This window comes from Maniola hyperantus, chromosome 4, assembly GCF_902806685.2.
Source record: "Maniola hyperantus chromosome 4, iAphHyp1.2, whole genome shotgun sequence".
In the NCBI taxonomy this organism is placed as follows: domain Eukaryota; kingdom Metazoa; phylum Arthropoda; class Insecta; order Lepidoptera; family Nymphalidae; genus Maniola; species Maniola hyperantus.
The window spans coordinates 11,844,439-11,869,523 of NC_048539.1; the positions used below are offsets into that span (position 1 = coordinate 11,844,439).

A 25,085-nucleotide genomic window follows, 5' to 3' on the forward strand; every position below is an offset into this window, starting at 1 on the left:
TCTGTATTTAATATGTAATCTAATTTAATTTTGTTAATTAGCTTTAGGAAATGTATGATAAGTTTATGCATGCTGTGGTTGCCTATAATAAGCTTGTCATTTTGTGAATGTATTTTAAATAGTTAAAATTGTTTTTGTGACTGTTTTTGTAAATGACTAAGCTGTTGGTAAACCCATCAAAGAAAATAAAATAAAATAAAATGTCGAGCCATTATGAACTTGCGAACTGAGTCAAATCATTTTTATCAGACCTCTCGCTCGCACTTACAGGCCTTACGAAACTGGAACCTGATGCTCTAGTGTTGTATTTAACAGTAAAAAAAGTTGTCGATACCTAGCTACCCTACCATACCGACATACATAACATACCAACATAGCAACTAGCTATCTGCATCCAAACGCCATCCCTTTATCAATAACGACTTGTGCGGTTTTCTCACAACCCTATGATCGTAATGATTTATGACTCAGTTCGCACGTTCATAATGGTTCAACTATAACTGGCAACTACAAGAATTACGTATCAAGCACTACATAAAGAGGGATTATGACGGTTTTTAGGTACGTAATATTGTACTTGGGTCGATAGGGTTCAGGGCCGAGCACGGTATCGGTCCGTTGCAGCTCCAAGGCGTCCATCTCCTTACACAGTTTCCCCGAGCAAACCTCCCACGTGCATTTCTCAGTGTTGCAGCGATCTATACGGAGCGCGCAAGGGAAGCAATCAGGGCTAAATGACTTGAAGATTTTGACCTACATAGTTGTCCTCCATTTTTCTTGTTTTCCAAAATAGTGGCCACACATAAAACCTATACTAACCAATAGCTGGCATCAATCCAAACAAGTACAGTATGAGAGAAAATCTTTCAAAGAGACTAGACGGTTGTATTGATGATGCTACCAGTACTTTGATAGCATATATCTCGGAAACGTGACACTTTAAATGATTTTCTCCCATACAATAATTAATTCTATTGATGCCAGCTATTGATTAATGCAGTTATTTTATGAGGCCATTATTTAGAAAAAAAAGAAAATGGCGGACTTATAGGCAGGCCAGGCTCCATACTAAAATATTAGAACCCATTTAGAATAGAATAGAATAGAATTTATGTTTATTCAAGTAGACTAATTACAAGTTCTTATGAATCGTTAACTAGTTTAATTTACCACTGGTTCGGAATGCCGTTCCTACCGAAAAGAACCAGCAAGAAACTCGGCGGTTGCTCTTTTCAAGTCATCCATTTACAATATTATTATACCATACTGTACAAGCAATTGCAGCCCCGTGCATTGCTGGAGCGAGTCAAATCCAAGCTTTCTTATCATTTACATAGTCTTCCACTGTATAATATGCTTTTTTTAAGAGCATTTCCGACCAGAATATCGATAACAGGACCATTTTCTATAGACTAGTAAAGAGCCACTATATTATGAAGGATACTAGCAGGTGTTATGTTATTCTAAGCTGTGCAACTTAAGCGCATGCGTATCACACCACACACAAGAATACGCATTTATTTTCAACTAGCTTAATACTATTTCTACGTCATAATAGTTATCTGCATGCTAAATAGCCCGATCGTTCATTAGTTTGAGCTGTGCGTTGATAGATAAGTCAGAGTCCATCAGTCAGCTTTTCCTTTTATATATTTAGATTAGAAAACATGAGTGTATGGGATTTGTTTATATTCTGCAGACAAAGCATCTGGTCGAGAGTACTGATCAGATGTTAAACAGTATTGAAATAATCTACTATATTTGTGCTAGGCATATCTGAACTTTAAACAACTTTCCTGTAAAATCGACTATTGTGTAGTTAGTGCAATCCAGTGTTTCACAACTAGTCAAATCAGTATATTTTTATCAAACTGCTTCTATGAAATACTGGCATGTGACGTCACAATGGTTTGACGTGCTGTTTTAGTTTAATCGATAATTTAAAATTGTTACTACACTTAAAACTACCAATGGACGTGGATTTAACGTATTTTGGAAGACCCTCTATTTGATAATCACTGCGAAATAATTTATTTTTGACATAGGCAAGTACCGTATTGTAAACTAAGCCATCGATATGGTCGGGCCCTAAAAGCGGATTATAATTACTATTTTAATGTAAAGATTTGGATTAGTTACTAAAAGAAAAAAGTAAAAGTATAAAGAAGGAAAGTAGAGCAGGAAATCTTCAAAACGAACAGCAAAAATTGTCGAAGCAATAGCAATAGAACAAACCCAAACAGGACAAAAAAGATAGATTTAACACAAGTTAGTTTACCTGTGTCGTCACACTCGGGCGTGCAAATGACCATTCGCTTGGTTCTGAAACACTGCATCTGCAGCCGAGTCAGCTTGGTGCCGAACAGGAAGTAGCCTGGAAAGTTAAAACCTAATTTATAACGTGCATTTCCTGAGAATGCTCCGGTATCGGTAAGAATTGTGTGTTGGTGGGGCGTATAACAGTATGCGGCAGAAAGTAATAAACATCGACCTTAAGAAAGAGATACCAGATTTGTAGAGCATTGTCTCTGTCGTTGAGACCGACAAAACACCACATAGGTATGAGTGGCAGAGACGCTCTACAAAGCCGAAATCTCATTCTAAAGGTCGATGTACATTATTTTATATCCCAGCGTATACGACATTTAAGGTCTCATGTATATTTGTACCAGCTTTTGCCCCGCGGCTTCGCCCGCGTAGTAAGTGTATTCCTTAACATTATTCTATTCCCGAACATTCCACAACATTCCAGAATGTTCTAGAACGTTCGAACTCACGACAGATCTTACTTTATATACCCCTATCAGCAGGTAGCTTTACCCATAGAGAAAAGTCTTCGATTGGTCCACAATGTATCAGATTCCAGAATCCAGAATATTCGACACACATTCGAGAATGTTCTGAAATGTTCTACAATGATCTGGGATATTCTGTAGAATTCTCTCGAAAACTCTCGAATGAAGCAATTTCTATAGGGCGAAACTTCCAACCCTTATATCTTCAAAAGCACACCCTTCAGGTAAAAACGGGAATCTTCTTCATGGACGGGAGATAGAGAGCTATATACTATAACCTTGATCGTACCGGGACTCATTTCTGAGTTTTAGCGGCACGCACATTGTACACTTTCTTTTATAATATATATTGATTGATGATTGTGTATACTAACCCAGCATCATGCCGAATACGACTGCCAGTAACAAATGCACGTTATATATCATCACTGCCAACATCAGTAGGTAGCCCACCACGTTGTGGATAATGAACACCAACGTCTGGTGCCCGTTCACCAATGTTCTGGAAATATATGCACAAAATGTTATGACTACACCGGCGCTTAACGTTTCAAAATTAATTCTCAAAATTTATGTATATACGTGTAAATTTTGAGAACTCACTCGCCATATTTTCTCTGTGTGTCAACTGTCATGTCAAAAGTACGGTTCACCCTTAAATTAAGAGGGCGCAGTGCGGTGATTTTTTCATACAAACTAGAAAGGTGACTAGTGACTACTACAAATTATTTCATATTATGCGCCCAAAACTAAGTATAATATTCGTTTATCTTGCCATTATCTAGGTTCACTGATATTTTAAACAATGAAAAAAATATTGAGTTAAAAGTTACGAGCCTCGAAATATTCCTATTTTAACACTAAACTTATGACAACTTTGGGCGTAAATAAATAAAATTAGGAGTGTGAAAATTCTAAAACAACTTATCTTTAGAGATAGTTTATTTATTACTATCTTTACTTTGCAAACATTCATTTAGTATTTTTTCTCAAAAATACTATTCCTAAGTGTGTCTTGTGCATTTTAAGCAATTAAATATTGCACTTGCTTTAATGGTGAAGGAAACACCGGCACAGGAAATCTGCATGCCAGAGATCTCTCCATAATGTTCTGAAGGGTGTGCGAAGTCTGCCAGTCCGCACTGAGGCAGCGTGACAGACTATGACTTAAGCCCTTCTAACTCTGAGAGGAAATCCGTGCTCTGCAGTAGGTACGGGGCTGGCGATAGGTTATCATCATGATGATTATATCATGATATAAAATGAGTGATGTATAGTGTAAAAATGAGTATAAAAATATTACCTGACTTTAAACGAAGCCCACCTACTGATTTGTCCCGTACTGGGGTTGCGACTAGTCGTCGGCTCCATAGGGTTGCCTTGTTCTCTAAAACAAAAATACTCAGAGCCTTAGTAAACATTGTGGCTAATTCCTTTGTACACAATCTCTAAACTAAACTAAAATATCACGTCTAAATCTATTGCTATCCCTTTCATAATGTTGCTTGCGGAAAAGGAAAGCACTAGATTTAGACCTGTTAATTTAGTTTAGTTTAGAGATTGTGTACTAGAGAATCGGCCCCACTATCGTCTAGAGAAGTCTAAAATTTTAAGCTAACTAATAAACTAAAGTATTGTTAAAATTTAGGATTTTTTTATTTTAAAACCGGATATATAGGTACTTTGTACTCATAAAATTACACTATTCATTTTCTTCTAATACTTATTTAATCTTGTACACCTATTATAATAATACTTATAAACTTATTAGTTTAACTAACTTGATAGAGTAAACAATTAATATTCCATTAAAAACCGTAAATGTTAATTCAGCTTGCAAGTTTTCGAGTAGGTATATACGTACGTACCTATTACCTACTACGGAGTTATATATGATTTAAAGGTATAGTGCAATATTCATTCGCATGCAAAAATGCCGCAGAAAGGACCATATAATTATGGTCGATAGGAACTATGTACTTCATTTGTGATTGTAGGTATAATGCGTGCAAAACATAAGTACAATCTGAACACGAATCTTCGCGAAGAACAATCGCGAACCTATGACTGCGCATTGAACAAAAACAGATCTCAGCCAGGTATTTATTACTAGATGATGCCCGCGACTTCGTCCGCGTGGATTTAGGTTTTTAAAAATCCCGTGGGAACTCTTTGATTTTCGGGGATAAAAAGTAGCCTGTGTTACTGTCCGTCCTTTCAACTATCTCTATACCAAAAATCAAGTCGATGGGTTGCTTAGTTAAGACGTGAAGGAAGGACAAACAAACAAACACACTTTTGCATTTATATATTTTGGTATAGATATACGAACGTACCTATACACAAAGATATATCTTTATTTACTCAATACACGTATTATTCCAATAAACTTGTCTTGTATTTTATCTTGGTATAGATTCAATCGCGAATCCCGCGTTCATGTCGCGCAGGTGTGGCCGTATCTTTATTATTTAGTTAAGTACCAGCTTGACACGTGAGTTTAACGTTTATACATTCACTAATAGGTTAGCTAGTTAAAGAGAGAGAGCCAGCGCGTGCCAGACCTTCGTTATTCTATAAAAGCTGAAAGTTTCTCTGCGTACTGTCCCCAACACTGGGAGGAACGTTCAGCGACTAAGAAGTTTAGATCATGGTGGCCTTGGGAAATAACAAGTAACAAAGGTGTAAAAAAATCTTACGTCAAAGTATAAAGCCAATTATTTTGTTTTCTTTGAAAAGTATTAGAAATCACGTTATGCATTGCTAGACACTTAGTGTCGTGACAACCCCCTGCCAGACGCCCTTAAAGTTTAATAAATTGTTAACGTTTAAGGGTATCTGGCAGGGGATTGCCACGATACTGTCTGGCAATGCTTGATGTGATTTCTAATACTATCCTGAAGAAAATATAACAAAATAGGACTTCATACTTTGGCGTAAGATTTTTTACACCTTTATTACCTACTATCTCCCAAAGGCACCCATGATCCAAACTTCATGGTCCGTCCGTTCCTCCCTGTGTTGGGGACAATACCCAGAGAAACTTTCAGCTTTTATAAAATAACGATGGTCTGGCATGCGCTGGCTCTTAGTCGATTAAGAACACAAGGCTATATTCTATCAGTTACCGGTTAAAAATTTAGATTGTCTTGTCCTTATTTTCTAAGGTCAATAAATGAATTTTACAAACTCTTACACACTCAATTGTATAGCGTTATATGTAGTTTATTGCTTTAGATGCTAGAGATGGTTTCTTTCGAATTATTTTTGTATGAGAATAAATTTAGAACGTTCCTTAAAAAATCGACAATATAATATCTATTACTTTATTCTGAACTAGACGATTCCCTCCCCTTTGTCTGCAAGAATTGAAGTTTAAAAACCTCGTGGAACTCTTTGATTTTCCGGGATAAAAAGCAGCCTATGTTACTCTCCGTCTTTTCAACTATATCCATGCCAAAAATCGAGTCGATCGGTTGCTTAGTTAGGACGTGACGGAAGGACAAACAAAATAATATTAGTATAGATAATATACATAGAGAATAGAGATATATTTTTATTTACTCACTGCACGTATTATGCCAATAAACTTGTCTTATATTTTATCTTGGTACAACAGTAGGTACCTAGTACCTATGCAAATTGCAAAGTGCATGTCGTCGATAACAATGAATGTTCGAAGCGTGTTTATTTTCGTTCAATGTTCTGTATCTATACTTATTATTATTCTTTTGCTGCTATTGAATCTGCACTATAAATATAAAAAGTGGACTGTATCTAGCTAATAAATCGTAATGGTTAGAGTTGAAATTACAACAAATACTTACCTACTTAGTAGAAAACCAAGATGGCGAATTTTCAAATGGCCGAAGTGCAAATTAAAAAGTAGGTACCGATTTTAACGGTAGGTATATACATGTAGTACAAAAGTAAAGATGAGGGGTAATACTAATAGGCTGGCATGGTATGGGCATATAATGCGGAGGGAATAAAGCCATGTTACTAGAAGAATGTTAAGTATATGGATGTGGGAAGGAAAAAAGAGGAGAGGCCAACCAAAGAAAAGGTGGATGGATTGCGTGAAAGAGGATATGCGTGAAAAAGGGGTGGATAATACGTTGACGAATGACAGAAGTGAGTGGAAGAAGAAGACATGTGCCGACCCCACGTAGAGTAGGATAAGGTAAGGAAGAAGAAGAAGTATATAAAAGTACATACTTAATGCTGAGTTTAGATAGTTACCGAAAACACTCCAATCCATCTGTATGCACCAAGAGAGCATTTCACTATCATGATCCGGAATAAAAAATCGAATTCCATTAAAAACTCACCGATCACACAGCAGATTTCGCCTCTCGTCACACCGGTACGGGTTCAGTTTCTTGTAGGCTTCCCGCTGCACTCCCGCAAGATACACCTACGGCAAACGAAGAGGAGTTCATAGAGATATTTCATCATCGTCATTGCTGGCTCGCTACTGACGACGACGGGTCTTCTCTCTCTTTGAGAACATTATGGAGAACTCCCAGGCATGCAGGTTTCCTCAAGACGCCCTCACCGTTTAAACAAGTGATATTTAATTGCTTAAAACGCACATACATACTTAACTCCGAAAAGTTAGAGGTGCGTGCCCAGACTCGAACCCCCGATCCAGCGAATATAGGAGGCCAACGTCTTAACCATCAAGCTATCATCGCTAGAGATATTTGCATTACACATATTATGTACATAGAACGTGTCACATAAGTGGGCGGTTATTTACACAGCCGACATGAGGCAGCATTTTTCAAACTTTACTCTTCTTATCGTAGCGGTCGTAATTTTACAACCGACAATCTTTTCTTTTGACTGATTCATTAACGCCCTGACTAAACCCTTGGACGTAGAAAGTCGAAATGCAGAGGTTCTCCTTATAAAGTAGATAGACAAAGAGTAAAGCTAGATTTTTCTAGGGAATCTACGCGTGATCACTAGTTCGTTGATAGGAATCAATACGATTTTAAATAATCTCTTATATTGACTGCTGCTTAGTTAGCTGGGAAAGAATATTTTCGCCGAGCGAAACCGCGGTCGGTCGCTAGTGACAAAGAGAAACGTAGGAGAAACTATTTAACCAGTATCAACATACAATCAAACTGTTCTCATTCCAAACAACTTCAGATTGTATAATCTATACATTTACAGGTTTTCGTAGACCTCTGATAAGAGAGGATATTCAGAAATTCCACCTTGGGGCGGGTCAGCTATACTCGGTAAAAACGTCCATACTAGTTCATACTGTTATAACATACACATACCTACCTGACATAATGTTATAACATTATAAATGTTATAACCTTTTCAGCACCCATCCGTTGAACCAATTTTGAGATTGGTATGGTGACAGACATATAGGCTACTTTTAATCTCAGAATACCAAAGGGTTCTACGGAGTTTTTAAGAAACCCAAATCCACACGGACCAAGTCGCGGGCATAATCTATGAAGTATTATACCATTCTACCACAGAACAGCGAGAAACCATGAACGTTGGCATCCTTATGTGGTCGACATCCAATCTACTCGCACGAAACGTTTTTGCTCGATGTTTCTGATACAAACCGCTAAGGTGTGGAATGCTCTTCCAGCATCTGTGTTTCCTGCCGAAAATTAAATACCTTCAAGGCAAGAGTGGATAGGCATCTTCTAGGCAAGCGCACTCCAAAAGACCTTAAGCGCAAGCCTATCTTGTAATAATAAAAAATATGGTACCTTGGAGCCTTCAAACAGTAAGGCCACGAAGAACAAGACAATCCAAGTGAGAGCGAACGCCCATCGCGTATTGATGTTCAGCCCGGAGAACAGGAACTCGCCCAGGTCGTAGCCAAACCACATCCACATGTGCATACTGACGCGGCCAGTTGGACAGTCGCTCACCTGAATGAAGAAATATGTCTTAGGCTCATGCCTGAGCAAGGCTGAGGTTTAGAGACTTTGTATTTGCTCAAACTTTAGTTAAAACGGGACAGATTTATGTGAGAGATATTATTACCCGATAGTTATAATGGCAATGCCGTACCGCCATGGGGTAGGTGTAGAAACCGATATGGGGTATGGGTGGAAAAAAACTGCCATACCTCCATACTTCCAACTTCCATCTTAGACTACATCATCACTTACCACTAAGAAATCTTCTGCAGGGAAAATCGCACAGTGAAATTTCGTAGTGCAGGCCGATCGCACATTGGATGCGTTTCCGTATTCGACTCGTACATCACGCACGAACAATCCCGATCTTCCAAATACAAATACACATACGTGTGTTGGACATATAAAATAGACGTAGACCAAAAACACAAATGTTTGTGGGATTAAAGACGAGAATTATCTTAAAGATACAGATTAAATTATTATTAATAATGCACCAAAGAGTACTTTACGAACGCGATATCACCGGGACACTGCCTATTTGACAGATAAAAACATATTCAGTGTACCCAATTCGTATGCTTACGTACAAATTACGATATAAATTCGCATCCAAAGTGCAGTTAACCAGTGGTATAAGTGACTGCTGTGCACACAGCCTATACTTAACACTCTTTTTTCTCTCTGCGATCAGTCCCTGGACTTTAAACAGATTGTAGGTTCGTAAATGTTCACAACTTAACACTCAAATACTAACATGCCAAGTTATTACACAATGTGTCCTATATTAAATAACTAGGTTTAGGCTCACTAATATTATTATAAACATATCATGCCAATTGCCAGAACAATGGTCATGTTTGTTCGACAGATTACAAATAATATTACATACTCAGACCAATGATTGTTATATTTTAAACTTTTCACTCTTTGTGGAGTACCTTTTATACTTTTAGACTACTTTTCAGTATATGCATGACCTTTTTTGATGAGACTTCATCTGCATGTGGTCACATTAGGTTTTCAAAGACCTTGTTACAATATGACAATTAACAAAGAAAGAAACATACAAAAGGAAAACTAAACTTATACATCAATTCGCAATTATTATTACATTATTTACATCTATATATCTTTATATTATCCAATGAGGTACCTACATAAACAATGTCTAACATATTAGGAGCCTTAATATATGATATTTTTAAACAAAAAGTTGATATATGTCCCACCAACTTAATATAATATTAACAATAACTTACGTTATGTTATTTCAGCTGTTCAAAGTGAATAATTATCGATTAATATTTACTTAAATTGTAAATTAACATTTTACACTGTTACACACACAGCTTTAAGATAAATTAACTATCTACTTATAGAATTATGATAATAGTGACCTATTAAAATCTACATTACCTATTTTTAACCAATAAATATAAAAATATGTGTATCTGTAACTAGCTTATTCCAGTGACTTCATCCACGTGGACCACACAAATTTCAAACACTTGTTTACCCCCAATTGTTTGTTGTTTGTTTGTTTAGGGATTAAATTTTCAAAAATCCTTTCTTAGCAGATGTCTACCTCAAATAGAAAATTTGAGCCAAATCTCAGCCTGATCCGTCCAGTAGTTTGAACTGTGCGTTGATAGGTCAGCCAGTCGCCTTTTCCTTTTATATATATATAGATTATAGATAAGTAGATAAGTAGTACAGTCACAAGTGGAAATTTTCAAGTTATTTTTGACATGGTATTCACCATCATTTAAAACTTTTTACGAGGAATTTTTATAAGTAACTATAATAAATTAATAACACATCCAGATTATGAAGTTCCTTCTGGCTTTTGTTTTCCCTGCTAATTGGGACTTTCAAAATAAGAGTAAACAGGCACCTCCTAGGCACCTTAGGCTACATCATTGCTTACTATTTTGTGTGATTATAGTGTAAATGCTCGAATAAAGATAAAAAAAATGAGGCACTTCAATTTGAAGATAGCGATGTGTGTGAAACCTTACAAAATAAGGTTAAAACTTAAAAGTGTATTATTTTATCACTATCTTACCTTAAAACCTCATGTATGTTTCTTTCTGCACCATTCTATTTAGAATTAAATCATCGTACATTCGATGATAATAAATCCTTATCATCTATCTATTTGGAAAATAATATTATGCAGTACAACCAGGCTTTATAATTATTTCCAATTTGATAAACATGTAGGTACTGATAACAGTTAACACTGTAGTAACGATAAAAGGATAAAATAACTAGGTTACTCGCAAACAAACGTAGCGGCGAAAGTCTTCTGAATGTATTTATTTCATTTCAGAGTGGAAGCTTGAACTGGATATAATAAAAGCGCTTTTATAGAAACGGTACAAACTTGCGACTTGCGAGAGAAAGCTCAACAAATGTCAGCTTTTTGAATTTTTTTGATTTTTCAATGGATTGTAATTTGCTGTGGGAATATTGGATGTTGCCTGATATGCCTGATGTTGACTACTTTTATCATTCAATGTACTCTGTGACTTTTATCATTTCATTTAGATGAAATTTGACAAATATTGGTAATGACATTGACAATCGTAACGACAGGTGACAGCAAGCATTTATGTCGCCAGCTGGAATTCATGTTGGGCAGTTTTCCTATGCGCGCGTACTTTTATTTCTGGTCGGTGGCGGATACCGTTTAACCATGTTTTAGCCACGACACGAACAAAATGGGGAATTTCAAGTTTTCTTTATTACAGAAAAATCAAAATTATATTTGAGTGAAAGTTTTATTTTTTAAACACGTACAAGTTGAAATTTATCTATTTAATTAGGTACCTACGAAGTTACATGAAATGAACAAGTAATAGGTACATTAGTTTATTTGTAGTTATTATTATACACGATCTTTTTTGCATCGAAACTTTTTAGTTAGGGAGGCGAATAGGGGAATTTTCGGTAATACTCGAGCGTGGCAGTTTAAGATATGAGAGATACCTTAGACCTAATAGAACAACCTTGTAAAGTATTTAGCTCTATATGTAGTGACGCGCGCCTAGGATAAACGATCAGATTAGTAAAAAAAAATCGATAGTTTGAAATACTCGAACGCGTCAGATTAAGATATTGGGGGTTGATTTTAGTGTTTTAAGACTAAATTTAACTAATCTGACGATAAGTCCTTGACGCCGCCGAGTTATAGGGTCGCGAACTTGTAAAAAAAAAACGTTAATCCGGCATTCTCGAGCGCGATTTTTATTTTTTTTATTTTGAAGAATATAATCTAAAACTTACTAAAAATACAAAATCTGCCGGTTTCCGCATGACCGGAAGTGTGTAGGAGCCATTTCGTCTTCCGAAAAACGCGTTGCGGCATATAAGTCGCGAACGATACATTTTACCAAAAAAAAGGTTAAAATAAACAAAAAAGGTAATTTTATTTTACACAAAAAAGGTCTCTGAAGAATTGTGGATGAGGAGCCACAATATTCATAAGTTCCAGTGAAGAAGAAGACGATGAATTGTATTGAGCAAAAATGTAAAGGTCAATACATAACAATACAATTATAATACTATTTTTATATCATTTCATTTTTTTATACAATAAATAATACAATTCGTACTACATTTCATCTACATTAACGTTGGTTGTATCTATCGCTTTATTGTCATTCTTAAATTCCTCATTTTATCAAGGAGAAAGAAAGGAAAAAAAAGAAACCAAAAAACCTTTTTTGGTCAGATTAAGAGAACCCACCAACATTATTGTCAGATTAAGAAAATATGCTTTCAGGATACCGAGATAAACCTCCCCTATGAAAATCTGACGCGCTCGAGTATTTCGAAAAAACTTTTTTTTTTGAATTTTCAAAAATTCATCGTAACTTTTCGTCGCGCCGAAATAGTCAGTTTTTTTAAAGGGAGCTTCCTTGGGGCCTACTCAACACCCCTTCCGAAAATCTGACGCGCTCGAGTAATTTTTTTTTTTTTTTTGCATTTTTGACTACTTTATATGCCTACCCCCACCACGCAAACCGGCAGATTAGTATACCGTTGTTATCAGAGGCACTTGGGGCATACGTAGTATGAATATCTGACGCGCTCGAGAATGCCCAAGTAACTGTTTTTTTTAACATTTTTGAAAAATCGTACACGCCAAACCCACCGCTAAAATGGTTTTTACCATACGAGCTTTTCTATTCGAAATTATTTTATCTTTCGATTTTGATAGGTCTCGACGGCGCCGTTGAATTACGCCATTTAGCTACCTCGCCTCCCTAACTATTTTTAATAACAAAGCAACTCAAACAATAAAAAAAACTCTATAACTCACTTGTGAATAATAGCAATGAAAAAATCACAGTTTGATTATAAGTGTCATTATGTGCCTAATTGCGGTGAAATTAGCTCTATGTTAGAGCCACTTTATGAGCAAGTGTCGAAAATTAAAATAACTACGTACGTAATAATATTATACTGAGGTATGGATACATACTGGAACTAACTACTCTAGTCACTAAAATATTAAATTACTAACTCAACATAACTAAGTTCTTCACTCCATTATCAACTGCTTCATTCATACAACTATAGTACGCGACGAGTCGAAATGGCAATGGGGGAATGAAGCGGGAGGACGCCACGCACACCCGCACGTTATCCGCACCGGGTTAGCGCGGTCTCGACCAGTTACCGTTTTTGAATTATTATTTACTGTTTATAGCTGGACACTTTTTCAACTTTTCCTCCGGAGATCGTGCTCCTTACCAGTTACCTCTTCGTTCCATAGTAGGAAGTAATATGATATAATGTGAGCGATCAAAAGATTGATAAGATTCTATTATATTTATTACTAAATGATGCCCGCGACTTCGTTCGCGTGGATTTAGGTTTTTAAAAATCCCGTGGGAACTCTTTGATTTTCGGGGATAAAAGTAGCCTATGTCCTTCCCCGGGATGCATGCTATCTCTGTACCAAATTTCATCAGAATCGGTTGAACGGATGGGCCGTGAAAAGCTAGCAGACAGACAGACAGACACACTTTCGCATTTATAATAATATTAGTATGGATTGTTCTAGATCTAAAACCAAGGCCAACATCTTAACCGCTAGACTCTCACCGCTCTGTTGGCATTTTATTCAGATAAAAACAAAACTGTAGCATTGGAATACATTTAATAATAATATCATATTATTATAGCTGCAAATACAGTGCTTATTCCACCAATAATTTATCTATGGCTTTATTCATTAACTTATCAATAACTAATAAGTTCAATTTTAATCACAGACTTGTATCATAGGTACGTTCACATATGTTTTATTCTAGCTATACTTTACTTAGATTAGGATCTATTATTGACAACGCTGCTCCGACTAAATGGAGAGATCCAGTTATTAAAACAGATTTGTTAGGACTGTTATTTTTAACGTTCAATAAAGCATCAGATACAGATTGCAGTACAACAATATTTGATTTTCTATTTAACTTTTTCCATGTTATAGCATGATTTTTACAACGCGATAGCAACTCTTCGTGTTCCATTGAGGAATAGTTATCACTAGTTTTAGTTACTTCTTTGTATGCAGTCGGAATAACAATAAACACTGTTTCAAAATCTATGTCTTTTAGTGGTTTTAAAAGTACTTCGGCATCTCGGTCACCAGTTGCGCTGAATATCAAAACCTTTGCTTCATGCCTGCAAATAAAAAATATTAGCAGTCTTTCTGAATGCGCACACAAGGCAGAATATTGATTATCTGTATACATTTGTGGTCATTGCTTGGTCCTTGTCATTGTCTAGTAATTTGGCAGCATCAATCAACAATCGCAATTGTTCTGATTGGATGAGTTTATGGTGTTCTTGTTGCAACAATAAATAGGGCCGCCAATAGCGAAAGAGTGTCAGCCGATGTCGGCCAATCAGAGGTGATTGCGATCGTCACATTGTAGCTGCCTTTAGCTGCAGTTGCCAATGTCATGTTGTTGTCTTGTCAATTGTCATCACTGACAGGCTGACACTGACAAATTCATTTCATTTCTATATTTCTAAAATCAAGTTAAAATCGAATTTTAAGAATTTTCAAATAAATAGCAAATTAAAACAAATATTTATAGTGGAAAAATTTCATTTTCAAGTTATAAAATGGAAGCACAAGCAAAAAGAGGAATTAAAAGACCTACGAAAATTGAAGAAATGACGAAAGAACAAATCAGGCAAGCGATCATAAAAAAACAGGAATGCAACACGAAAGCTCAACATATAGTCGAGAGTCTGCTTGAAAATGACATACAGGAAGATTATTTTCTTAAATGCTTGTGTGATATTAACCAAAGCCACTTTGAGGATGTGATTGAAGAGAGATCAATTTTACATTTATGTGGTTATCCTATATGCCAAAAGACCCTGTCTCAAAAAGATATTCCTAAACAAAAGTATAGAATATCTATGAAAACGAATAAAGTTTACGACATCACAGCAAGGAAGAGTTTCTGCAGTAATATTTGTTACAAATCTGCAACGCATGTAAAGAAACAAATGTTAACAAGCCCTTTGTGGTTCAGAGAGTACGAAAACATACCGCAATTCAGTCTATTACCATTGGATTCAGTGGGTAGTATGGGCCAGGAGGTGGACTTGAGTTTGACTGAAAGAATTGTCTTGAAAGCTGAAAGTCAAACCTTTACATCAATAAATGATTTCACAAATGCTACACTTAATGACATAGATAAGCATCAAAATGAAACTGGTAACAATGAAAATAGTGATACCAATAACCTGTTATCTAAAATGGAAAATACAATTGGTGTTTCTAATGAAACCTTTCCTCACCTTCACACTAAAGAAACTAATCATAGAAATAATCAATCAACTAATATCACAACTACAGAAAATACTGTCGAAAAAGATGTAAAGAATACTTCAAATAACCCATTAAATCTAGTTGGTGATGTAATAGAGAAATCAGTCAAACCAATAGATACTACAACAATTCGAACTCCCAAAGATATTACCACAATAAAAAAAGAATCAGTATCTCAGAAGAAAACTTTAAACAATCCATTAAATATCATTGGGGATGTAATTGAGAAGCCAGTCAAACAAATAGATTCTATGCTAGTCAACAAACCTCGTAACTCTGCAATGGAAGTTAAAAATAGTACAAACAATAAAAGAGTCCTACAGAAAAAACAACTGTCAATCACAACTATAACGATTGAGGTAGAAAAATGCTTAGCCGAATGGTTTACCATAGACACATTACTCTTTTTATTTGGTGAAGAAAAAGTAAAAGAAATGGTTGCAGACAAAGGAGATTGCATACAAAACTATTTGAACAACTATTCCAAACATATATCATACAGTTCCAATACCTATGACCAGTACCAAGCATTATGTCGGAAATTAAATATGTTGGAGTTGGAAGATAGAAGATTTGATTCACAAACGTTGGCCAGGGAAACAAAACCTTTGCCAGATTATAATATACTTAAAGAGGAAAGTAAGAAGTTGCAATTGAAAGTTAAAGCATTCTTCTCTGGAGAAACTGAGATTCCTATTCAAAATGAAAATACTGAAGTTAAATCTGACATAACAAATGATGAAGAAGACAATTTTAATAAAACTCAGTTACCACTTATAGATAAAAATGCACAAAATGCATTAAGAAGAAGAATTGTTTGCAAACATTTGAACACTGTGCTGCCTGACTTACTCAGATCTTTAGGCTTACTAACATTAACAATTAGTTCTGATATACGTTTACTAGTTAACACATTTAAGTTAAAAGCCAATAATATAATGTTTAAGCAGATACAGTGGACCCTGATAGCTATAGTATTTATTAAACTGCTTTCTCTAAGGGATGGTAGGTTAGAGTTTTTGTTGGGCCAACCAATGGCATACCAGCATATGCAATTATTGCTATTAAGTTATAAGCAAGACGGAGGGTATTTGGATAGGTTAATATCATGGCTTACAGATATCGACAGGTTACTGGATGTTAATGATACACAATTAACTATTGAGATTGGAACATAATATTTACGTTATCATGTTATGTAATTTATTGAGATTCATGAGGTTATCCTTAGATGATGAATGTGGGCAAGACTTTAGAAATATGGTAGGTTTAATATTTTTCCTATTTCCTAAAGAAAATGTAAGTAGACAAATCATTTTTTATTGGAATAAATATCATGTAAAACAAGAACAAATCTTTTTTTTGAAACTACTTGCATGCAATCTTTTTGAAGCTATGTAAATTTTTTAAGCAATTAAATATTTCTTTAATGGCATCATCAGGAAACCTGCATGCTTAAGTGTTCTCCATAATGTTCTTAAAGATGTGTATGTATTGTGTAAATCTGCCAATCCACACTTGGCTACAGAGCTAATACACTTGATACCAGCTTGGCTGATGAGGTGGACTATGGCCTAAACCTTTATCATTCTGAGAGACCCTTGCTAAGTAGTGGACTGGTGATGGATTAAGAATTGAAATGATGAATAAAATATTTTACCAAGGATGTGTGAATCACATTTACCTATATTATTTATTTTTATTATTTACCTACAAAAAGTTGTAGTTACATAATAGTAAATATTTATTATATAATCGCGGGCCCGCGATTTCCTCCGTGTGGCTTTAGATGTTCAAAAATCGTGTGGAAGCTTTTTAATTTTTCAGGATAAAAGCAGCCTATGACACTCTTCAGTGTCTTTACCCATGCAAAAATCACGTCGATCCTTTCCTCCATTGTAACGTGATTGAAGGACAGGAACACTCACATTTATAATATGGGTAGTGATAGATGATATTGTTTTAAGTATTTTCTGTTTTTAGGGTTCCGTACCTCAAAAGGAAAAACGGAACCCTTATAGGATCACTTTGTTGTCTGTCTGTCTGTCAAGAAACCTACAGGGTACTTACCGTTGACCTAGAATCATGAAATTTGGCAGGTAGGTAGATCTTATAGCGGACATTTGGGGAAAAATCTTAAAACCGTGAATTTAGGGCTAGATCACACAAAAAAAATTAAATTGTGGTCATGATCTAATAATTAGTGTTTTCAATTTTGAAGTAAGATAACTATATCAAATGGGATACCCCACTTGATATAGTAGAAAGGTCTTTATCTGTATTCTTAGGCCCGCCAGCCTGATTTTCTGCAATTTGCGTCATTACCCGACCGAACCGGTATAAATACAGCCGCTGCCACGTGATTTGCGCATTTCTCTGGCAAATATCGAGCGGTAAGGTCGTTTTGGTGATCGGTGCAATTTGCAGTAAGTCTTTCCATTATTTTAATGTTTTATTTGATTTGATTACTTTGATGTTTTACTTTTAAAGTCATAAGAAGGTAAATCTCTGTTTGTTGATTCGATATTTCTGTTTTCATTCATTTGTGTTTAAAAGCATAACCTAATTGTAAATAAATCATTTATTTTGATAAAATGACTGTTATTTTTAATAAAATCCGCTTCTGGTTCCTAAAATCAGAAGTGGGGATGTACTTGTGCCCACATACAGCTTTTTGTTTTGCGATAAACACAGAGTTTAACCTTCTTACTTGTAGTTCAATAACTTGTGATGACATCATAATTTTGCTGTTGTTAAATGTCATGTGAGTCGCCATGCCGTATGGCAAAGCGTATTTGTACTCAAAGCAGATTGCACCGACACCATAGACCGACACCATCATAGAACACGTTCACGTTCGCGTTGTGATAGAAATGGCTTGAGATCACGTCGCGATAAGAGTTGCTTACGTTTGCTTAATACTAAACATCACTCATATTACAAGAGTAGCTGTTCTGGTGTACGAAATAGGTCTAGATCTCGTACTGTTCATTCCCGTCAGCGCCGGATTAGATAGCAGTCCTACCCTCAACATAAAATGACAACAGATCCATAAAATGTCACGACTTACCGCGGTTGAGGAAAGTTCTGCTGGTGTTTGACTGTATACCTAGCTAAGCACAATGTATCCAGTTCAAATATTTTTGTCCAAATTAAATTGTTGTCCGTGTAAAATCCTTAGAAAATTGACATCTACCCTACTTGTTTTTAATAATGCAGTTGTCTAAATCAAGTGGTCGATCTAAGCATAAAACAAAGTTTTGTAAATCACGTGATCATCTTTTAGACACTAGCAGCCCAGAATTTCGACAAATACTCGATGTTATTCAAAACTGCCTCAGTGAGATAGAGGATAAGCGTAGTCTAGTCAAATAATAATAAAAGACTGGCTAGTCGATCTCTGTCCCATTCACTAACGCCGGCGGCCTCGCCGCGGCGAACTGCACCCTTCTCGCCTGGACCGCCGCTTTCTCAGCAGCGAGTTCAAACGCCATCATCGCTGTCTAAGTGGGCTCAGACGCTGCAGCGCCGCAACACTACCAGGTCTGTGGAGACCTCGCCACACCGCGTAAGCTCTATGGCTTCCAATGGGCATTGTTTGGTGTGGTTAAGACGGAGAAAATAGTGAGTGCGATTGGCGGAATAAACCAGGTGAGATCCAACCTTCTTTACTTCTAATTTTGATGCCGCTTTTAATGACATTAATGCATGGCGTAAAGATTGATCATGTTCTTAACCTCAATCGATGGCATAACCGTGAAATAGTTTCGCGTATTTGTATTTGTCTGAACGATTTTGTTGTGCAAAAGTGTTTAAACGAATGGGTCCACAAATGATTGGTCTGTCTTGGGCCAATTTTAAAACGAAGCTTATTCTCGTTGTGCACGCAAAAGGATGATATTGGTAACATCCTTATTGAGGTTATGAACAAATCTACGTAAAATTACTGTTAAACATTAGTTACGAAGCATTCCGCCGAGATACCCGCAATTCAAATTCGCAGTTTAAGACTAGAAGGCGTAGTTTTAGTTGTAGTGCTTCCTAATCATGTTTATTTCTATGTGGAAATTATAATCACAAAGTATAAGGTACAAAAAGCTAAAGCCTAATGAAAGATCTAGTACAGCGAACGAAAATAGTAATTTTCAGACTACCCGAAAATCTCAGCCAGTTGTTATAAAAACAAATTTTGGCTGAATTCAGTGTTCTTTTGTAAAAGAGGAAATCATAATTTGTAGACGTTGATTTATTATTTTTGCCAGTAAAGTCAGTGTTAATTATTGTACTGCAGTTCTACAGCGGGTACCTGTAGATATTTTGATTAACAGTGGATTGAACTTATCTCGAGTCGATTGCTAAACACTTTCAGTGTACTCGAATTGTTTTGCACATTACGTGGCATTGACAGCCAAGTGGTAGAATCAAATTATTTTACGAGTTTTCTGATATAACATTAGAAATCAATTTTCATGTTGTGTTAGATCGTTGTATGAATATGTAAACCTGTCGTACTAAGGACAGGCGTAATTAACCGACTAGGAGCTACTTACATTTGGACACTGTGCTCACATTGATTTTATCTTTCTTTTTCCAAAATTTCTGGCACAGTGCTGCGCACTTGGCTGCGGGTTTTGGCGTTCCGCACGAGTGCGAAGCTTGCCATGCTCTGGCGTGAGTGTGGAGGTGCGACCCGCGCACACTGCTCCGAGTTTCGGCGCTCTCCGCGAGCGCAACGGTGCGCTAGTATGGCGGCGCCATGCCGCGCATGCTGCTCCGAGTTTCGGCGCTCTCCGCGAGCGCAACGGCGCGCTAGTGTGGTGGTGCCATGCTGCGCCGCTGCCACATCTTTCTGCGCTCATGGCGAGCAAAACGGCTGGTATTGCTGTGCCGTGCCACGCTGCTGCCGCGCCTTTTTGCGCTCTTGCCGAGCGAGATGGCGCACTGGTGTTGCTGCGCAATGCCGCGCACGCCACTCAAGCTCCTGCGCCCTTGGCGGGCGTAACAGCTCGCTAGTCCTGCTGCGCGATGGCGCGCACGCCACTCGAGCTCCTGCGCCCTTGGCGGGTGTAACAGGTCCTGCTGCGCGATGCCGCGCACACCGCTACGTGCTTCTGCTCTCTTCGCGAGGTGACAACCTTTGTTCGCGATGATTGGTGAGAGCGTTCCGTTTTATTAAAGTTAGTGTTCGTGATTTTGATACGTGTTCCAGTAAAGTACTTCCTTTGAATCATTGAGAATTCAGAAAGCAAATACCTTGCTCCAGCTTTGCTCACTTGTCTTTGTGATAAAATTACCTGATATGACATGCAAGCCAATGACGCAGTATATTGGTGCGTTTATAGTTAAACGTGGGTAGATTCAGTGCTTTAGAAAAACCTGATTACGCTCGTTATCAGTTAAACATTCTTACCGTTTCGATTTTACAAAGGAGTAGTGCTTGTTTACACATGTAAACAGTACTTGAGCACATGTAAACCTTTGCTGACAGTTTTCTATTGCGTTAATCCAATTTTAATGGAAAGGACTATTTTGATTAAAACATTTGCTAAGGCCAGCTAGGCCGAGCGGTTTTGATAAGGTCAAACAGACTGATATAGTTTTGTTGGTGAAATATACCTAACTGCCACCTATTTACAGAATTTAGATAGCACTCCTGCAGGGTTAGCATGTGCTAAGACATTTTCTCTCCGGGGAAATGATAAAATGTTATCCCTTCCGACAGTTCTGTCCACTCTCCGAGCATATGAGCACAAGTGTGGACTGTGGATATTACCCACAGTGGCTAAGATGGAGAAAGACTTTTCGGTTTTTGGAAAACACAACCCTAACACAACTCTAACACAACCCTAACACAACCCCAAACACAACCCTAAAATAACCCTAACACAACCCCAAACACAACCCCAAACACAACCCCAAACACAACCCCAAACACAAACCCAAACACAAACCCAAACACAAACCCAAACACAAACCCAAACACAACAGAAAGCTCGAGACGTAAATTTTGGATTTTTTTTATTTTAATAATTGAGTTTTGTCTCCTGTCCAAGCTAGAGAGGGGCAACAGTTTCAATTAGAAGGGTGTTGTTTTTCTACCCTCAGGGGTAGAAAATTTATTGTCATTTGACCGACGATTCGGTACTGGCTTAATTCATTGATGTAATTGATCATAAGTTACCTACGAAATTGAAATACCAAAGTAATGTCAAGTCACTTTTTGTAGCAGTATTTTACCTCGGTGGTAGATTTACATGCAAGATTTTTAAACAAGATTCGTATGTGGACCTTTGTTGACATTAGACTCCCAGGCTGAGGGAAAATTTGAATTCAGGCGTCCAGATAGTGGTGTCTCCAAAGTTGCACTAATTCTCCTGAAAGTAAGTGGGACGTTTTTAATGTGTTTTATGTTTACAGTTGCTCAAATGTGTATATGTGTGCCTTTATACACGAGAGAATGAGATGAGCAGCTGAGGCGGTCCACTGGCGATGCGTTGCACTGAGCACGCGACACGGGAGCCCGTGCAGACGCATTGTTGTATGCGTATGGGCTCCGGCCTTACAGACGTGTTGTTGTACACGTATTGGGCTCCAGCCTTGCAGAGGCATTGTTGTATGCATTGGCCTTCGGCCCGTGTAGACACATTGTTGTATGCATATGGGCTTCTGCCTTGCAGACGCATTGTTGTATGCGTGTGGGCTTCGGCCTTGCAGATGTGTTGTTGTACACATATTGGGCTCCAGCCTTGCAGAGGCATTGTTGTATGCATTGGCCTTCGGCCCGTGTAGACACATTGTTGTATGCATATGGGCTTCTGCCTTGCAGACGCATTGTTGTATGCGTATGGGTTTCGGCCTTGCAGACGTGTTGTTAAACACGTATGGGCTTCGGCCTTGCAGACGTGTTGTTATACACGTATGGGCTTCGGCCTTGCAGACGCATTGTCATATGCGTTGGGGGCTTCGGCCTTGCAGACGCGTTTTTGTACGCGTAGGGGCTTTTGCCCTGCAGACACATTTCTAAGATGTAGACTTGATAGGCTTTAACGTGTGAGAATGAATGAGACACGTGCCTGAAGATGTATGTCGTTAGTAGAAGTGTGTGTGAAGGATTAATGGGATAAGTAGCTAAGTGTGTACCAGTGAATGAGGGCCTTGGATTTGTGATGGATGAAATAATAGGCAACTACTGGATTTTCTTACATCTACTTTAACCTTTATGTCCTTTCAACAGATTCTGACAATCATGACCATGAAGAAAGCGCAGGTCTTTAGTCACCTTGTGCGCCAGCTGTGGATGCTTCCAACAAAGACGCTCAATGAGGGCGCGGACGAGGACGTCGCGCATGCAGGAGTGGCCGTCTTAGGCCCGCCAGCCTGATTTTCTGCAATTTGCGTCATTACCCGACCGAACCGGTATAAATACAGCCGCTGCCACGTGATTTGCGCATTTCTCTGGCAAATATCGAGCGGTAAGGTCGTTTTGGTGATCGGTGCAATTTGCAGTAAGTCTTTCCATTATTTTAATGTTTTATTTGATTTGATTACTTTGATGTTTTACTTTTAAAGTCATAAGAAGGTAAATCTCTGTTTGTTGATTCGATATTTCTGTTTTCATTCATTTGTGTTTAAAAGCATAACCTAATTGTAAATAAATCATTTATTTTGATAAAATGACTGTTATTTTTAATAAAATCCGCTTCTGGTTCCTAAAAGTATATTCTAAAAAAGATTTTTATTTATTTTTAAGCATCATAAGTTTTGAATTATCGTGCAAAATGTCGAAAAAATACGATTGAGTACCGAACCCTCGTTGCGCGAGCCTGACTCGCACTTGCCTGGTTTTTTTTTTCAAAATTATTACCTGTTATTTTCCATGAACCATTGCGCACATATTTCCATAGACTCTTTAGTGTGAGCTCCATCCAAATAAAACTGTGCATAATCAGTGTTAATAATGTGGTACCTTCCAGGCCACTTGCATTCCTTTAAACCAAGCACCGTTTCTTTTGTCAGGGTATTAACCAATACAGGTTCATCATTATCTATTATAGATTCTACGTATTCTGTCATGTTATTGCCATTAACTTGTTTTTGTAAGATGTATCTCGTATTTTGTTTGGCTATGCGCATCCATGCGTGTGATAGTTGCACAGCTAAGGAGGCATTCATCTGGTATGCTTCTAAAGGGATAGATAGCTTGCATCCATTTTGGAATTTGTATGTGTCGAAATTGGGTACCACATTAAGAGAGCACTGAAAACAAATACTAGATTTAAAATAATTTGGAACTATGAAGTGGAAGGAAGATCCCTGCACATATCACAGGCTTCAAACCATATAGTTTCTTTTTTCCATAACAAGTTAGCTCTTGATTGCGATCTCACCTGGTGGTAAGTGGTAATGTAGTTTAAGCGGGCTGGCTTCGAAGAGGTATGCCAGATTTGATTACAAACAAATTGATAGAAACAAGAAACTAAATCAATTTATGTATAATTATGATTAAATTATTAAAGATACATTATTTATTCTGATTATAAATATCTTATTGCTGGATTTACGTGTTTAGTCGGAGTATGCCCGACTAGTTTCAAATCCGTTGTTAGTCGGGCAGACTGAGATTCGCTATATCCGATTTATTCTGAGTTTCGCTATTTTCAAGGTTGTTTTGCTATTTGGTTGTGGCTTACAAAAACACTGGGTAGATACAGTAGTTACCTCAGTATTAGACGCAACAGTTCGAAGCACGTCTAGTGCTTCGGGCGGCTGCTGCATAGTGTACGCTTCGCAGCCGCGCTTCATTATCCCCGCCTTCGCGGCTGCTATTTCAGGTAGTGTGTGGCCTAATATGGATGTGTGATCCAACCCAAGGGCTGTTATACCAACCACTGGTACTTTTCTAGAAAAATTATAAAAATCGGTAGTAGGTAATCGATATTAATTACAAATACATTAATTATAGCTAGCGCGCACCACGGTAAATTTCCCCCGCAAAATCTGTGAACTATATAATATATAAGCGCACGCACTCCGGAATTAATTCCGCATCCGATTTTGATAATTTAAATACAAATTTATGGATTTTAAAAGGCACCGTAACTCGCCGCACCGTGGTGCGCGCTAGGCGTTACTCTGATATTATAATAGCAACTTTTGAAACGGAATATTGTAGTTTTTGACAAATTGTACCTACGTAAGGTTCTCCTTCACAGTTAAAGCTAGTGATATTTAATTAAGTACTTAAAACGCACATAACTCCGAAAAGTTAGAGGTGCGTGCCCAAGATCGAACCCCCGACCTCCGATTAGAAGGCGGACGACCTAACCTAACCACTAAGCTATCACAAACTTTTATGCCTGAGAGTTTTCCATAATGTTCTCAAAGGTGTGTCAAGTCTGCCAATCTGCACTTGGCCAGCGTGGTAGACTATTGCCAAAACCCTTCCTCTGAGAGGAGACCCGTACTTTGTAGTGAGCCGGCGATGGGTAGAACATGACGATAATGATGGTGCACTAAAGGCAA

The 25,085-nt window shown here is 37.4% G+C and overlaps 2 protein-coding genes across 5 annotated transcripts in view; one reads left to right on the plus strand and one right to left on the minus strand.

The window, feature by feature from the left end:
- Positions 1-25,085, minus strand: part of LOC117981852 (folylpolyglutamate synthase, mitochondrial-like) — a 31,595-nt gene that overhangs the window by 2,762 nt on the left and 3,748 nt on the right. For 2 of the 4 annotated variants that reach the window (XM_069497999.1, XM_069497998.1), the window contains exons 6-11: positions 24,282-24,462; positions 8,546-8,710; positions 7,127-7,212; positions 4,099-4,182; positions 3,170-3,297; positions 2,279-2,374 (exon numbers count right to left, since the gene is read on the minus strand). In XM_069497999.1, coding sequence (XP_069354100.1) covers positions 2,279-2,374; positions 3,170-3,297; positions 4,099-4,182; positions 7,127-7,212; positions 8,546-8,710; positions 24,282-24,462 — 740 coding nt within the window. Of the gene's footprint in view, positions 1-361; positions 699-2,278; positions 2,375-3,169; positions 3,298-4,098; positions 4,183-7,126; positions 7,213-8,545; positions 8,711-13,857; positions 14,399-23,427; positions 23,820-24,281; positions 24,463-25,085 lie in introns of those variants that run through there. The other 2 variants (XM_069498001.1, XM_034968074.2) reach the window with 2 other exon arrangements.
- On the plus strand, positions 14,697-16,925 carry LOC117981845 (putative RNA polymerase II subunit B1 CTD phosphatase RPAP2). Its single transcript, XM_034968062.2, has one exon. It carries the CDS (start codon positions 14,846-14,848, stop codon positions 16,739-16,741), a length of 1,896 nt encoding a protein of 631 aa, XP_034823953.1. The 5' UTR covers positions 14,697-14,845; the 3' UTR covers positions 16,742-16,925.